General features: G+C 41.2%; 2 protein-coding genes across 2 annotated transcripts in view; one reads left to right on the top strand and one right to left on the bottom strand.

The window, feature by feature from the left end:
• GREM2 (gremlin 2, DAN family BMP antagonist) overlaps positions 1-3,282 on the top strand; it is a 40,530-nt gene extending 37,248 nt beyond the window's left edge. Inside the window, exon 2 of the mRNA XM_064445779.1 lies at positions 389-3,282. Within this exon, the coding sequence (XP_064301849.1) occupies positions 390-896 (507 nt within the window). The 5' untranslated portion in view covers position 389 and the 3' untranslated portion in view covers positions 897-3,282. The remainder of the gene's footprint in view (positions 1-388) is intronic.
• A 3,212-nt stretch (positions 3,283-6,494) lies between these two features.
• The window catches only part of FMN2 (formin 2), a 159,588-nt gene continuing 150,809 nt past the window's right edge, over positions 6,495-15,273 (bottom strand). The window contains exons 17-18 of the mRNA XM_064445773.1: positions 9,994-10,075; positions 6,495-8,567 (exon numbers count right to left, since the gene is read on the bottom strand). Of these exons, the coding sequence (XP_064301843.1) occupies positions 8,541-8,567; positions 9,994-10,075 (109 nt within the window). The 3' untranslated portion in view covers positions 6,495-8,540. The remainder of the gene's footprint in view (positions 8,568-9,993; positions 10,076-15,273) is intronic.

Here is a 15,273-nt window from a genome sequence, read left to right as displayed (position 1 = left end):
TTGGCAGGAGCCTCCTGAGTCTTCGCTAGCCAGGAGTTTGCCCAGCTGTTTGGCCCAGGATTTTACAGAGGAGAAAACCTTTCTGGCTGAGACCTCTGTAAAATCACTGTTTCAGCAATCAAAGCAGCAGTGTCCCTATGGGGGGAAAAAAAAAGAGTAGTTGGAGAGCTTGGGGGGGTCAGGGGGCACTGATGTGACTTCCCACAGGGCCTGGCCTCTTCATGTTAAATAAGCACCCTAGAGTAAAGCTGATCTCCTAGGAAGAGTGGTGGGGTTACAAAGGCAGTAAGACCTCCACTTCTAAAAGCCTGCCTAAAGTTCAACTCCATTACAGTTCTGTGGTTTGAAAATGTGTCTCTCCTAACAACTACTTGTATTGCCATTACAGGATGATTTGGAAATTTGCCTTGTCCGTTTTTCTGATGGCAGCGCTAGTTCCGGTAACAGACACCAGGAAAAACCGTCCTGCAGGCGCCATTCCCTCCCCTTACAAAGACGGCAGCAGCAACCACTCGGAGCGGAGGCAGCAGCTGAATAAGGAGGTGCTGGCCTCCAGCCAGGAGGCCCTCGTGGTCACCGAAAGGAAGTACCTCAAGAGCGACTGGTGCAAGACACAGCCCCTGCGGCAGACTGTCAGCGAGGAGGGCTGCATAAGCCGCACCATCATCAACCGCTTTTGCTATGGGCAGTGCAACTCCTTCTACATACCACGGCACGTGAAAAAGGAGGAGGAGTCCTTCCAGTCCTGTGCTTTCTGCAAGCCACACAAGGTCACCTCTTCGACCGTGCAGCTGGAGTGCCCTGAGCTGGACCCACCTTTCCGACTCAAGAAAATTCAGAAGGTCAAGCAGTGCCGGTGCATGTCTGTGAATCTTAACAACTCAGGCAAACTGTGAGAGGAGGCGTGTAGCTACTACTGCTCGGGGTTGCCCCCACCAGATTTACTGCGGCCTCTCCTCTCCCACTGAGCAGACTGACCATTTTGCTGGTTTGTTTCTTCTTTTTCTTTTTTTTTTTTTTCCCCTGTGTTTTGTTTTCTTTCAGGAGGCATCTCTCCAACAAGGAAAGACTCCTTGTCGCTTGCCTACTGGAATAACGCTTTTTAATGGGCTGCGTTAGGCACTTCACCATAAAGTTTCAGTGTATTTCCGACATCATCTGGCGGTTGGATCTTCTGGAGTGGAGCAGGCTCCCAGAAGTTGGGATTGCTCATCTAAGTGACCAGTTGGCTGAATCCAGCATTAAATGTTTCCACTGTGTGGAGTAAAGCCCTCTGCCCTACACTCCAGTCCCCTCCACAAGACGAGAACGCCTTTCCCATGCTTTGGTCCGGAGCTTGCCACTCCCGCTTGGAAGTGCTGGGGTGCTGCCCGGGACTGGGGGACGCAGATGAGGGAGAGAAACGAGGAGTAATGTGCAAAAAGCAAGTGAGACTCTCCAGTGAGGCTCATCTCCTTAAGATGACTTTAATTGTGCAATGACAAACGGTCTGGGCTTGTTGTCTGAACAGCAGATAAGAAGTGAGGGGGAGAGGGTGAGGCGTTGGGTCAGCCACCATGACCACAGAGCAGACTGAGGGTGGGTTCTGATGCTGTCGTGGTTAGAGTATATCGAACACGTGGTCTCTGCAGCAGTGTTTATTTTGTAACTTAGCTATAGTAAACAGCTGTTTAAAGTATTATAGACCTAGCCGTGTATATTTTTCTTGTGGCAGAATATGCCAGAGATTAAAATATGTTGAGTAAGAGGCTCGGTTGCTAGGTCAGCTGCCTGGCTTAAAATGGACATGGTTTAACTAGGCTTTCGGTAGGTTTTTGTGTGTTAGATGTGTGTGTTTCTTACTCCAGAAAGGACAACATCCATTTACGACCTTATATTTATGCCTGCTCAGACAGGGGAAGGTGGGAAGGTAGTGGGAGAGGCGCTGAGAACACTTAAGGGAACAATGTTTCCCTTAAGGTATAAAAGCACTGTCACACAAAGGACAAAATCTGGTTGTTGCTGGACTGAATACAAAAGCTGCATCAGTGTCATCAGGTTTTGGGAGTGGTGTCTTGCCCATGATTTGAAACCATGTTAATGTGTTAGTGTTGAAGGAAAAAAACCATCAGACGGTGCCGCTGGAATGGGTCGAATCTGTAGGAGCAGGGGGAACGTTGTAATTGCTACAGTACTGGTGGTCCACTCAGTTTTTGAGTCCTACATAATCAGTGTTGCTGAACACTTGGAGTTCATTTTAAATCATGCTATGTTGTTATTCAGCTGATGGAGTTTAGCATGTCCTGTATATCCCGTTTGTTACAGTTCTGATCTGTATTAGTCCCAGCTGCATTAAAATCCTATGTCTCAAGACAAACCAGCGCCTTCCCCCTAACCAAAGCCCGTGCGTGCTCAATTATCTGAAGCTTACAAATTAAAAATGACATGCCAACTCCCTGATGCACGTCTCTCAGTTCAGCATCTGCACCTAGTGAAACCAGCTTGCTGCGGGAGCCCTTTCCCACCAGCCTCTTCACATGCAGCCACTCCAAGGGGTTAATGTGTTTAGCACTCTTGCCAGCCAGGGGTTCAGTGCCACAGGTCTCTATTATGCGAGACAGGCAGCTCTAAGAGGCTTTCAAGACTGAGCTCCACGAGAGCTCACCAAGCGGTTTATGGGGATTGGCACGGGCGGGATGAGGTTGGTCAGGTCTGTTAGCCCTCTTACGTGAACGGCCGTGCCTTTCCTGCCGTGATCTTTCAGTGTATCAGACGTGCACAGGGACTCCTCGCACAGGGATTGCTTTGGAGGCTGTCGCTGCTGCGCTGCCAGCGCCGTGCCAGCCACCAAATGGGCACCATCCAGTCCAGGCTTGAGAGTGTTGGTGTGGGTCGGGCGTGGGGGGGGAGGTGGCAATAGCTATAGTCTGCTAAGACTCCAGGGATCTCAGTCTCCACTTGAAAGAAATGAACTGAAAGTCAGGCGTTTTGGACTCGAGAGAGAAAAAGCACCCTAGTTACTTCAGTTAAGAAAAATGTGCAAGAATCTTTATCTTTAAGCTATGCCCTGCCTGGGTTTTTCACCAGTTTGCAATATGAATATGCTGCAGCTTAAAACTCCTTCTGGGAGCTGTGTTTATGTAAAAACTGAGTTGAGCTTGTAATGGTTAAAACTGTATTTAATTCTTGTTTTATAAATGAAAACAAAAAATGAAGAAATGCTTTAAGTATAATGTAATTATTTTATAGGTCTACTATTAAATTATAGATTAAATAATAAAGCTACTCTAGGGTTATATGGCATTCAGGTGTACGGGCTTTGCTTCAACACCTTGTGTCCAAATTGCTCTCTAATCAGCATATTCTCCAGTTTCCTTTTGACCCTACCTGATACAGGTAAATGATGGCTCATCCTGACAGCTTGGGAAAACTTAGCTACTTCTTCCCACCCCGCCTCAAAAGTACCTGCAAGGCAAGAGGTAAAAATAAATTGCTCTAATCCTAGATTCTGGAGTTGGTTCTGCATGCACAAAAAGTCTGGTGTTTTGGTTAACTGACAAGACAACAACCAAAGCTCCAGCGCTGGCTGAACTGCTGGCATCATTTGTGGTAAGAGAAGTAACTATTACCCTGACCTAAGTGGTTTTGCTTAAAATATGGCTAGATCCTTATGTAACAGGCACCAAACTACTCATAGAGGGTGGGAAAAAAAAGTATATGTTAAGCTATAGGTGAGCTTTAATGGTTGCTGTCAGCTTTTGGATAAGTATACCGTATGTCTCGCCAAAGGCAGGGAAATGGGGTTTTTCTTTTTTTTTCTTTTTTTTCTTTCCAACCCAGAGAAAAGGTAGTAGCAAAATAATCTTGAAGGAAGACGCCAGTGAGGAAAAGTAGTTCTCACACTGAGGAATGAACCTCCATGTGACTAGGAGAGATACCTGTCATGGGTCTTGAAAGAATCAGGAGCACCTAGACCACAGCTAGCAAAGGAGGCTGTGCTTTACGATGCTATAACAGACACCTGCAGGAACCCTTTGCTCTCTTCCCTTCTCCATCCCTTGTCCAATTCCTCTCACAGTTCAGCAATTTCATGGGCTTGGGGACTTTTTTGGTTTTTTAAGTAGCTGTTGGGTTTGAGAATTACTGGTTTGCTGTGCTTTAGCTACCTAAGCGTGATTAGGGCCCTCTGCTCAGAACTCACAAGCGCCTCTGTCGATCGACTCAAAGGAGCTCAGGCAGCGACCTCCTCCAACACCCCTCACGTTTCCATCCGTCTCTTCACCACTCTCCTGCTTCACAGGTAGCTTCATTGCCCAGCACCCACCCGAACATCTGCTCTTCGCGGTACGGCCGAGACTCCAGCTCCAGCCTCTTGCCGCCCAACTGCTGAACCACCGTGCAGGGGCATACACTGTAATCCAAAACACTCCCCCTTGTGGAAGCAACCCAGGAGCAAGGCCAGTCTCTCAGGGTAGATGAAAAAAGCTGTAGGTCAGATAGCTCCAGTAGGTCTTAAACTGTGGTGTTGTGGGACAGGGGAAGGAGGAGGACAATGATGTTACACTCTACCACCGTGGAACTTCTGTGTTGGCAGGGCCCCAATTTGGGGTGAGTGATTAATGACGTTTGTAAGAGCTTAAATTTCAGCTGCAGCTGGGACTAAATGAGAAAATAGCGCTGACTCAATGGGGACCCTTTATCTTCAAGAAAGAGCCTATCTTTTTGAGGCAATGGACTTACTACTGCATGGCTTTACAGCCAGGTTGGATGAACGTCAGGTACAGCACAGGTACAGATGGGTCTGTCATAAACAAGAGAATGGCTTGGAAAACCTGTTCTGAGACATGAATCCCATTTGATTGATACGTGGCAGATCTGAACGGTGTCAGGCACGGTTTTCTGTCTCCTCCCTTTACTGACCTGTTCATGCAATCTTCAGATATACTCAGCTCCATCAGGTTCCACTTTTTCTGTCCATAGCAGTTTAAAATTGGTGTAACTTAAGTAATTGATGTAATGGACTTGGCACAAACTCAGCTTTGCTTATTAACCTAGAGTATGCAACAAAAAAAATTGTAATGCAAAGACTTGCTCTATCTTCTCTCAAAGAAATTAATAACTGCTTCCAACTTTTTAAGCTGATCACTGAAACGCTGGGCAAGAAAAAAAGTCAGTCTATGGAAGATGTCCCTAATTGTATTCCCACTGCCACTGCTGGTTAATACTTAACTAAGTTTTGGAAATGCTTTGGGATGATGAAAGTTGCTACAAAAAACCCTAACCACTACAGTGTCATGACACGTAACAAAGTACCAGGCTTCTGAAAGGCTTTAAGTTGGAGGCAAAACAACATGAACTGTCTTAGCTCCTCATAAAAAGCAGACTGGTATTCTCAGTAAGTCACATCTGCTGCTCAGGTATGAAAGTCCTTGTTTAGCTGCTGCATTTGTTTAAGTAATGGTGAGTGATATGTAGTGTTGGTGATCAACAAAGGCTCAGAATTTTGCCCGTGAGAGCTCTCGTAGGACTACAGCCAACTCATCAACGTTGCAGTAAATGGGGGGAGAGGGGACCAATGGGGTGTTCAACCTCTTTAAAACACACCTGAACAAACAAACAAAAAACCATTAGTCCAGAATTCTGTAAAAAGCCATGTGCCACTTAAAAAAAGAAAACAAAAAAACCCAAAAGCACAGCGGTGAAACTTATGCTGCGAAGCCACTCTGGGAGTGCTGTGGGTCAACTTTGGTGCTGCACATAGTGGGCTACTTTACTTTGTGTGGAAGTTTGAAGAAAGGCTGGAGTGAAGCCATGTAAAAGAGAGACGTGTTCAACCACATAGGTTGGGCCTGAGTAAAATGAAAGAGGAAAATCTATCTAGCAGCTTGTATCTTAAAGTCATAACATGGTACCACCAGCTGCAGTCAACCATTGACACTGTTCAAAGAGGCTTGCAAATAACTTTCAGCATCCATGCTGCAGATTCAGTGAAAAGGGTAGTATGTATGTAAGTGACGGTCCTACCAGGTTGCTGGGCAACGCTTTAATGATATAAACTGTACATACATATACATATATATATATGTAAAGACATTATAGTACGCTGATAATACTTTTTAATGCATGTTTTTGCCCTACTAGCAATTTCTTGAGGCTGTTATGTAGGCAGTGTTAGTAGGAACAGGTTACAAACCTGAGCCAAATGCAGTACGGAAGGCATGCACAAGCCAAAGAAGTGAGTGATACGTAGTCTGGTTGGGTAAAGGACTCCGAAACTCCCCGCTACCACCACCTGGGGGAAAGGTAACGTATCCACATAACTGGGAATTATTGTCACTTCCTTCCAAAATGCAAGGGAAGAGAAGCCCCGTTTCCACTGATCCCTTCACAAAGGTTTTCCCTTGATCACCGGAGCCTGAATGGAACGTGGTGCTTAGGGAGCAAAGGGTTGCTAGCAAACTGCATCATAGCCTGACAGTGAAGAGAGAAGGCAGTTATTTCATTATTATTCCTTTTATTTTCATATAAATTAACATTCTAAAAAAATTGAAATAGAAACACTAAATACAGTATTGCACATAGTGATCTTTGTTAGATGATCTATTATTTCATTTACTATAGTAATATACATACTGTAGGTACTGAAGGGAACAGGAAGGCTACAAATGAAAACATGCTACTGCATCCTTGCACTTAGGAGCAAAGTTAAGAGGAAAAGACTATTGTTTACATAAATACAAACATGGATTTGAATCAGTGCCATTAAAATAGCTTTATTTTTTAAAGTTTTTTCCATAAGTTAGTTGTAACAGCAAATAATCTCCTCTTTTTACTTCCCCAAATAGTAATGTTACTCCCATCAACACAAAATTTTAGAACTCCATTCTTGGTAATTTATATCCCTGCCAGAAATTACTACAAGTACAGATTTTCACATAGGTTTGTCAGCAACAGGAGACTTGCTTTTCACATAGTGAAAAAAAATATATTTTCTAGTGCTTGGTATACGTGAAGAATAACGGATTCCTGAGGTCACATTTCGCATTTCCTTTTAGGACACCCTGTAGGGTTTATTAGCCTCTGGACAGGTAGGAATGTCTCTTGATGTGCTAGATTAGATAGGGAATAACCCAACCCAGCAGGTTAGAGCTCATTTGCCTTACCCCAGTGTCTTTCAGGCTCCAAGGTTGTGAGCACGTGCATCCAACTCAGTTGCACACACAGTCTGCTTTCAGGAAAAGTGTGTTTTGAAAGAAAAATGTTATCGATCATGCTGATTGGTTTGGGGCTCTTAAATTAGGACTGGAGGAAGGGGTTGTTATTGGTTGAGCAGATCAGAACCGATACAGTAAATTTGGGATCGCAAATAGGAATTAAGCATGTGGTCTAAAATGGAAGGCCGAAGTCACAGATTTCAATCATTAACCTCCTAGTCAGGGACACCGAAAGCCTGGAGGAAAAGTCTGCAATACTGTTGAGTGTGAAATCGATGTCAATTAGTTGGTAGTCTATGTTCTGTCACTAGAATTGGCTACTGTTTTCCATAAATGTCGATCCCCATGTGCATCTTTTAATGGCTCTCTAAAGGAGTTTTAAATTAACTGTAAAGCTAATTCCAAAAGGGAAGTCATGTACATGAGGCCAAAAGCCTGACTTAAGTGATCAGCAGTTAAAACTATACTATACCTTCTAAAATTCATGTAAAAGTATTAGCTGCTTTATATATTAACAAACTATAATAGCCAAATCTCTCTCATACTCTCTATGATACTTCTGTGCTTTTCTGTATTTTCCTGCCTTTCCCTTACTCCCTCTTTTTTCCTTTTTTTTTTAATGCTGGATTTCTGACCCCCATACTACCCGGCATTCACTATCTGGCAAAAGATGAAGTAAAAGTATGCTGCCTTATCGATTTTAAAGATAGTTACAGTAAACATCTTGTTCCACAAATATTTAGTCATGGAGGGCAACCAAACAAGTTGGGAAAGCATTGATTATACTGTATAAACAGCACTTAACGATTCAAAATACAAACTACAAATGCCAACATGAAACGGATACAAACAATTCACGAGGAGTAACATTTCTTTCCCTAATCTAAGTGCAGTACCATGAAGTATTTGTGTTAGACAGATGTTGCCAGTAGGAATGGAAGTGTTTTACTGTATCGAGTAGCATTCTTATGAAGTTCAACTTAATGCAATTTTCAGCATGTTCGGAACTGATGCAGATGCCACTTTTTATGCATGCTGATTAGGCCTACTTGTAATGTACCATACACTTTACAAAATATCACTTTTGAGTGGCAAAGGAGATACAGAGTACAGGGAAGGTGTCTCAAGTCCGTACCTAGTCTATTGCTGGGCACTCCATTAAAGTGATTACATTTGTGAATGAATGTACAGTAACACATCAATTGGTGGAAAATGCTAGAGAACAGAAAGTGAATTCAAAAAGGTCAAGAAAGCAAATGATGGTGTAGTTTCCTTCCCCCTCACTCCCCACCCACAGGCGTGTTAAGTTTTGGTAACCAGGTAACAATGGCTTTTGCTTTTCTTCTCTCAGATTTTCATACTTATCTTTGCTTTCTGAAAAATAAAATAAAATAAAAGAAGCAGAAATTTGAGTGTACATAAAATCACCTCACACAAATATGAAAAGCAAAGAAATACGTAGGCTAATGCTCAATTATACTTACTGACTTCACAAATAAATTTCCTTTGAAGCTAGAACTGAAGCAGACTGCAGCTACACATTGCCTTGAAATATTTTTGTTTACTTTGCTTTTCACTCTATCAAATTTTCAGTAACAGTGAAAGTACCAGTTTCAGCTCAAATAATAATGATAATGATACAGGAACAATTAAACCTTTAGTTATTTCTTAAAAAAAGAAAACCCCAGCTCTCAGTGCCTTTACGTATGGCAAGATATAGGTGGGATGGAGAAATCCAAATCAATGTTAGTTGTTTTATTTTCTTTTTTTTTTTTCTTTTTCTTTTTAAATAGCATCTTGATCTGGTTTCAAATAAAATTGATAAAATAAAATCTAGTGTATCGTTCACAACCAAGCTGTTATTCCATTTACATCCCTTGTGGCACTAACCACTGCCAACTCACCATAAATATTCAGAATAAGAAACAATAAATGCAATATTATTTCTTCCTGTGTCAGATTATGTTAGCTAGAATATAGTAAATTACCACCTGCTTCATTTCAAGGGTGTGTAACAGTAACACAGCCATGACTACAAAGCACAAAAGAATTAAATCATGCTGAGGGGATGGACGGACGGGGACACAGACACATGAAAAAAATCTTCTGTTATAATATTTTACAAATATAATTGATGGCCAGTTGCTACAGGGATATTTTTAATGTGAGGAGCCAGATTAGTTTTTCACTAGAGGAATATTCATTTTCTGTAAACTCAGTCATGATCCTAACAGTGCTTAGGCAATCACAGTGGAAAAGTGTCATTGAATGGCTAGAATTACTCCTCTACCACCATTAAAATTATTTTATCTGTTTTCAGGAGAAGGGTGAGAGCACAGTATTATCTTTTTCTAGGGTTTCTATTCCAAACAAATCCAGATCAGTGGAACATAAGCCATGAGTATTTGATATAGGGATCCAACTTGAAAAATGTGTACCTATCACAATTCTTCCTTATGTTTTGTAACTGTAGAAAAGAGAGCGAATACAGACTGAAGAAGCTTGAAGACTGGAACTGCCTTTCTGCCTTCTAGGGGCATCCCACATCAAGACTGGGGTGGAGACAGATTGGCAGGGTGGGGCAATAACATGCTGCTCTTTCTTGTGCTACATCTATTTTGTGGAGTAATATTGATAGGCAGCCTTCAAGTTTGTTTATCTAACACCTTTTTTGAAAATGTAAACATTTAAAAAAGAACCAGACGAAAAAGTACATCAAGAATAACACACCTATAAAATAAAAAGAGAAAAAGGTAGAACGAGTGAAGGGAACAGAAGTAGTGCTACAGTTTTTACTTACAATTCCGGAGTCATGTTTTGGTCTTATATTGTATAGCGACTTCCCCTTTTTCTGCCTGCAGACTTCCTCTGCTTCTTTAACTCTGAAGAGAGACAAAATTTATATATACACCTGTAGACCAAAACCACTTCCAAAGACAGTGCAGTATATAACTTGCAAATTTAGACCCGAGGACATAAGTCGGTAACTTTATGCCTCATATTTTCATTAGCACGCTCCACAAAACAGCACCTGCACTCTGTGGCTGGTGTTGCCATACCATCAGACTCTGGCACTTAAAAGGACAGGCATAATAAATGGCATAACCAATTCTAGTTACAAACGCAATCAATACTTACTGTAGTTGAAGATTCAAACGTATCAGGATTTAAAATACACTGGATGACGTGGAGTTTACCTTTCAGAGCATTCATACCAAACACTGCCAAGAAAGCTCCTTTTTATGGCTGTTTAAATAATCATTCTTCATCCATTCCCAACCTCAGTACTTCAGCTACAGTTTAAACAAAGTTTCTTAGCAAGCTATCTTCCCTTTCACCCAGTTTTGCTTGTATGTAAAATGGTAAAATAGCTTAACCTAAATTTCCAGTCTTCGCTCTCAAAATAAAAATGGAAAAATGCCATGGAACATGGTGTTTATAACCAAGGTGGTGCACATCACTGCATGCGCCTCTCTCTTTTCAAAGCTGAGCATGATCACTGGGGATGAATGCACCACTGGGGCTGCTTGGATGTAAAGAAAGGAGCAGGTTCCAGAAGTGAGGGTCCACTTCTTAGTGCTTCCTGACTTGGGAAACTACCAAATTAGGGCCTTGTGAAATGCCACAAAATGCCCCATTTTTGATGAGATAAATGTCCTTTTTGTCACACAGATAGGGAAAAAACAGTGAAAGGCAGAGGGCTATACTCAGACTGGAAGCCTGCCAGAATCAGTCTGGTGGGTTCAGTGGTGCACAATAAAATGTTTCTTTATCATTTTTCCTCATTTTGTAGATCAACCATACACACACACATGGTTATTGAAGCACTGATAACACAGATTTAAGTTAGGAATTCTCTGATCTTCAAAGACTTACATAAACTATTCCTATATGATGGCATTGAATGCTGTGAGATGTGTAACTTTTGAGGGATGAGTCTATTATTTACAAATAAAGTGGAAAATAAAAATGTAAATCCTATATTGGCTTGCTCTTGCCAACAATATAGACTTTAGATGGCGTTTACTCTACCTTTTAATCATTATCCAACAGTGAAAAAAAAGAAACACCAGTAAAATGATATTGAAGAAATGATATATCCTTGGCTGGTTCCTTGCAGTTCATCTCCAGACCACTTGCATGTCTGCTATTTCACTGAGGCTACACAGGGCAATGTGGGAATCAGACTTAGTGTTACTATTATTTTTAAATATTTTTTGTGTGTGTGGTAAGGGCCAGATTTTGAAAATAAGACTCCAGCTGGGTCTGCTAAGCACATTAAAAAACCGCCTTCGCATTCATCTCGCCTTTATCCAACTCCACCAGACACACCTCGTTCTTTTCATAAGTTTCAAATTTATACTTCCAAAAATTAATTTAAATGTCAGTCCTTTTCCAGCACTTCCAGCAAGCTGCTCTCTTCATTTGATGGCCTTATATTTTATTAACGTAGGAAGACCTTTACGTGCACAGGTGGGGGAAAAAAGCCTTTGAAACCTATTATTTTCAAGCTGTAACACTTCCTATCTGACTGAAAATCAGAGAGATTGCTGCAGCATAATATAGAAAAAAAAATATCAAACAGCCAAGTAATTCACCTTTAAAATGTGTTTAAATAGATTCAGTAAAACTGGCAGCCAAAATGTGGTGATAAGCTTTAAATAGAAGCTTATGGGAATGATACCGAATGTAGTAAAATTCAAAGACATTTTCTTTTTCCTAAAATACCACCTTTTCCTCTGCTTCATGTCTACTTATCTGAAGGAGGAAAAGTATCTCTCACATTGATCTTCCCATGATCTTTTCCAAAATCAGACACATTCCAACCCATCAAAAGCCACTCTTACAAAATCATATATAAAATAGCACATCTATCATGTAATCACCTTTTTTTTTTTTTCAAATACAGCTATAACTGGCTCCCCTCACTAGTAGACATCATTTAAATAAGCAAATGAAATGTTACTTGGGAGTAAATTAGTATCAAATCCTGGTGACTGTGCAAGTACTATAGAGGTTATCAAAATGTCTGTTGTATAGAGGCAATGCAATATATGCAGGTATTCATCATGCAAAGGACAGCATATGTAACATACAAAAATATTTACTAAACCAGTTCACACAGATCCAGATGTTTTTCGCAGGAAATGTCAGGGAATCTTTAGTTCCAGCCTTTACCCCATCTAAATACCTCCTTTCCAGGATAGATTACCCACTGCTTGCCTAATATACCAGGTCATAAGACAGCACAACTCTCTGCGGGTCTCACGTTAATTAAAAAAAAAAAATAAAAAAATCCTCGTATGGACTGGAACTGTTGATACATTCTAAAAAGCAGGTCCCATTAAGTGTCGCTGTCAGAGTAACATCCCTAAATGTTCTGCTTCTATTAGAGAAATAGTTATTTGGAGAAAGGCTGTCTCCACTTGAAACAGCAAAATGCTAATAACAACGCCATTCTGTGAGGGAGGAAGTCAGATTTCTGTGTCCTTTAGATTGAGCTTGAAAAAATGATCCACAACCTCCAGACTGATAAATGACAACCTTAAGCTTGTGCTACCCATTTTTCCAGGATTATGTAAGAGATTCTGGTCTCGCTAATATGGTTGCGGTCCTCAAGTTTTTGGGAGCTTTTGTGAAATTCCTTGGAGTTTGAGCCTATTTATTCATACCGACGGGAATGCAGAAGATGGGAAGCATTACTCCCTAATGCACTTAAGACAAAGCTGAGAGCTAGCAGCCGCTCAGTTCCAGTTCCAACCATATCACTGACTCACTGTGTGGGTTTGGGACAGCTTGCTGTCTCTTGGCCCCCATCCTGCTCTCTGTGCAGGAGGATTCAAGTGTTTGCATAGAGCCTCACGGAAGCCAGTACAACCTATATGTATGCTTCTTCAGCAAGAAATGTCCTTAGAAATGTAAAGATAGCACACCAAAGGCTCATTGTTAGGAGTTTATGACCATGTAAGGAGTTAGTTTATGACTATGTTAAAACTGGAAGCACAGAGAACCACGTAAATCTACAACCATATCTATAAAAGAAAAGTCAGCAGGCTGATGAAATATGGAGACAAAGGCAACCATTAGTCTTCCACAGTGGTAAATCATAAACCAGTGGAACTGGTATCGGTTTCTACAGTGTGTAAGGTTAGGTTTTCTCCACTGGCCCTGAATGATTCATCATCTTCCCATCCATGAAACTAAGATGATTTAGGTAAAACCACCTTGCTTCTGTCAACTTATGCCTGGTTCAAGTCATATTTCTCACAGTGGCAAATTCATGTGTACCTTCATCTCGCTCAGGGCTTTCCTGCACTACTTCCCACTGACTTCAGTGAGACCCTGATCAGCCTGGAGGTGCAAGATAATTACCTAAGCCCCAAAGATACAAAAAGTGTATGAATGCTAGTGGTTATATCAGGAAGACTGGGTTAACTATTCAACTATGGTGAGTCGTTAGAGCTTCATGAAGAAATTAATGGATCTAATTCAATACTGGGAGGAGGGAAGAAGATATTTGGAGAAAACAACACAAGAGCTATGAATCTGTGAGCCTCCCAACAGTCACAAAAAGGGGAAGCAATTGCAGACAATGACATACTTCCAGGCTCCAGGCCAAGGTGACACTGCTGTTCTGCCAGTGCATAGCACAAACAGCTCAAAGAGCATGAAAGAGTTAAAAATACATTCCTAGGAAGGGAGTGGGGATTCAACTGTCAGGCCCTGTACGGAAACATAGGCTACCACCAGGAGAGACTGTGGAAAAAAGAGTCTGAGAAAGGTAGGTGTTCCCCAGTTCTTGACAATTATGACCCTTAAGCAAAGGCAGGCATGTGTATAGATTGATTTATTGTTCTGAAAATCTCTTTTTACTTAAACTATTTAGTTCTACGGTACTAATACTTTCTGTTATAGAGGCCTTTCAGTCCTGTTCTGGAGCCATTGATCTCAAGTGCAACCAAACACTCAGAAGCACGACAAATGCTCAAGGCATGATCTGAGAGTGGGAGAGAGATGGAGGGACAAGGGACATGGTGCGCTCTTGAAGAAGCCAGGTGGTACAGTTAACTTGATAAGTGTGATGGGAATGATTTGCAAGTTTACAGTGTGCTAAGCTTCTTTGATAGACTGATGCTTAAACTACCTCATTTCATTCTTCTCAACTGCTTCTCAAACTCACTTTCTTTCAGTAAACTGCCTTTGCTTCTTTTGCTATCAACTGCTGTCCCATCTCACGTCAATTCTGGCTTAAAAGCGAGCAATTCGGTTTGATAGGAAAGATAGCTGCATTACCTTCAGCCTATTACTACTTTTCCCAAATATTTTCTTAGTTTTATCTTAATGAGAACATAATCCTACAAACACTAGTCTTCTCTGTAGTAATATGAAAAGCAGAGGTATTAACAGCAGTGGACCCAACATCAGGCCCGGGGCAGATTCTGTAAATACTGGAATGTTCATAACTCAAATCTCGATAAATATATCTTCTTAAATATTAAATTTAGCTAAAGCATCATTTGCATTATTTTAGAAAGGATATATTTCCAAACAGCCCCAACAATAAGAAATCATGTTGGGAATGTACAACAGTAGGCAATCAATGGGTCAGTTAAAAAACAAACTAACAAACAAAAAATCTACAAGTGAATAAACAGCCAATCACTTACAGAGCCCAAGAATTGAAGTCTCAAAATCTGCTACTTAATGAGATTCAGAAAGTCTAATAATTGTCACCCATAACAAAGGAAGTAGTTTCTTATTTCCATCATAATAAAAATCTTCTCTAGCACTTTCACCTCCTTCTACCTCATATTTATTGTGAGACAAACATATGAAGACTACGATTACGTTTAAAGACAGTCAGTAGAATGAATAAGCAAGTTACACTTTGGCATGCACACAGGAAAAAGAAACCAGACATCCTTACAAAACCAAAAGACAGAGTATCTTTATCTACCTTCTAGACCAAGAGCCAGCCTGGCCACAACCTTATCAAGGCTTAAAGACTTTCTGTCATCATTCAATCCGTTGAGTGGGGGAACCACTTTCCTGCCACTAAACATTAATAACTTTGTCTGAA

This window comes from Phalacrocorax carbo, chromosome 3, assembly GCF_963921805.1.
Source record: "Phalacrocorax carbo chromosome 3, bPhaCar2.1, whole genome shotgun sequence".
In the NCBI taxonomy this organism is placed as follows: Eukaryota; Metazoa; Chordata; class Aves; order Suliformes; family Phalacrocoracidae; genus Phalacrocorax; species Phalacrocorax carbo.
The sequence above is the reverse complement of the archived record's forward strand: the minus strand, read 5'-3'. Positions and strand labels throughout refer to the sequence as shown.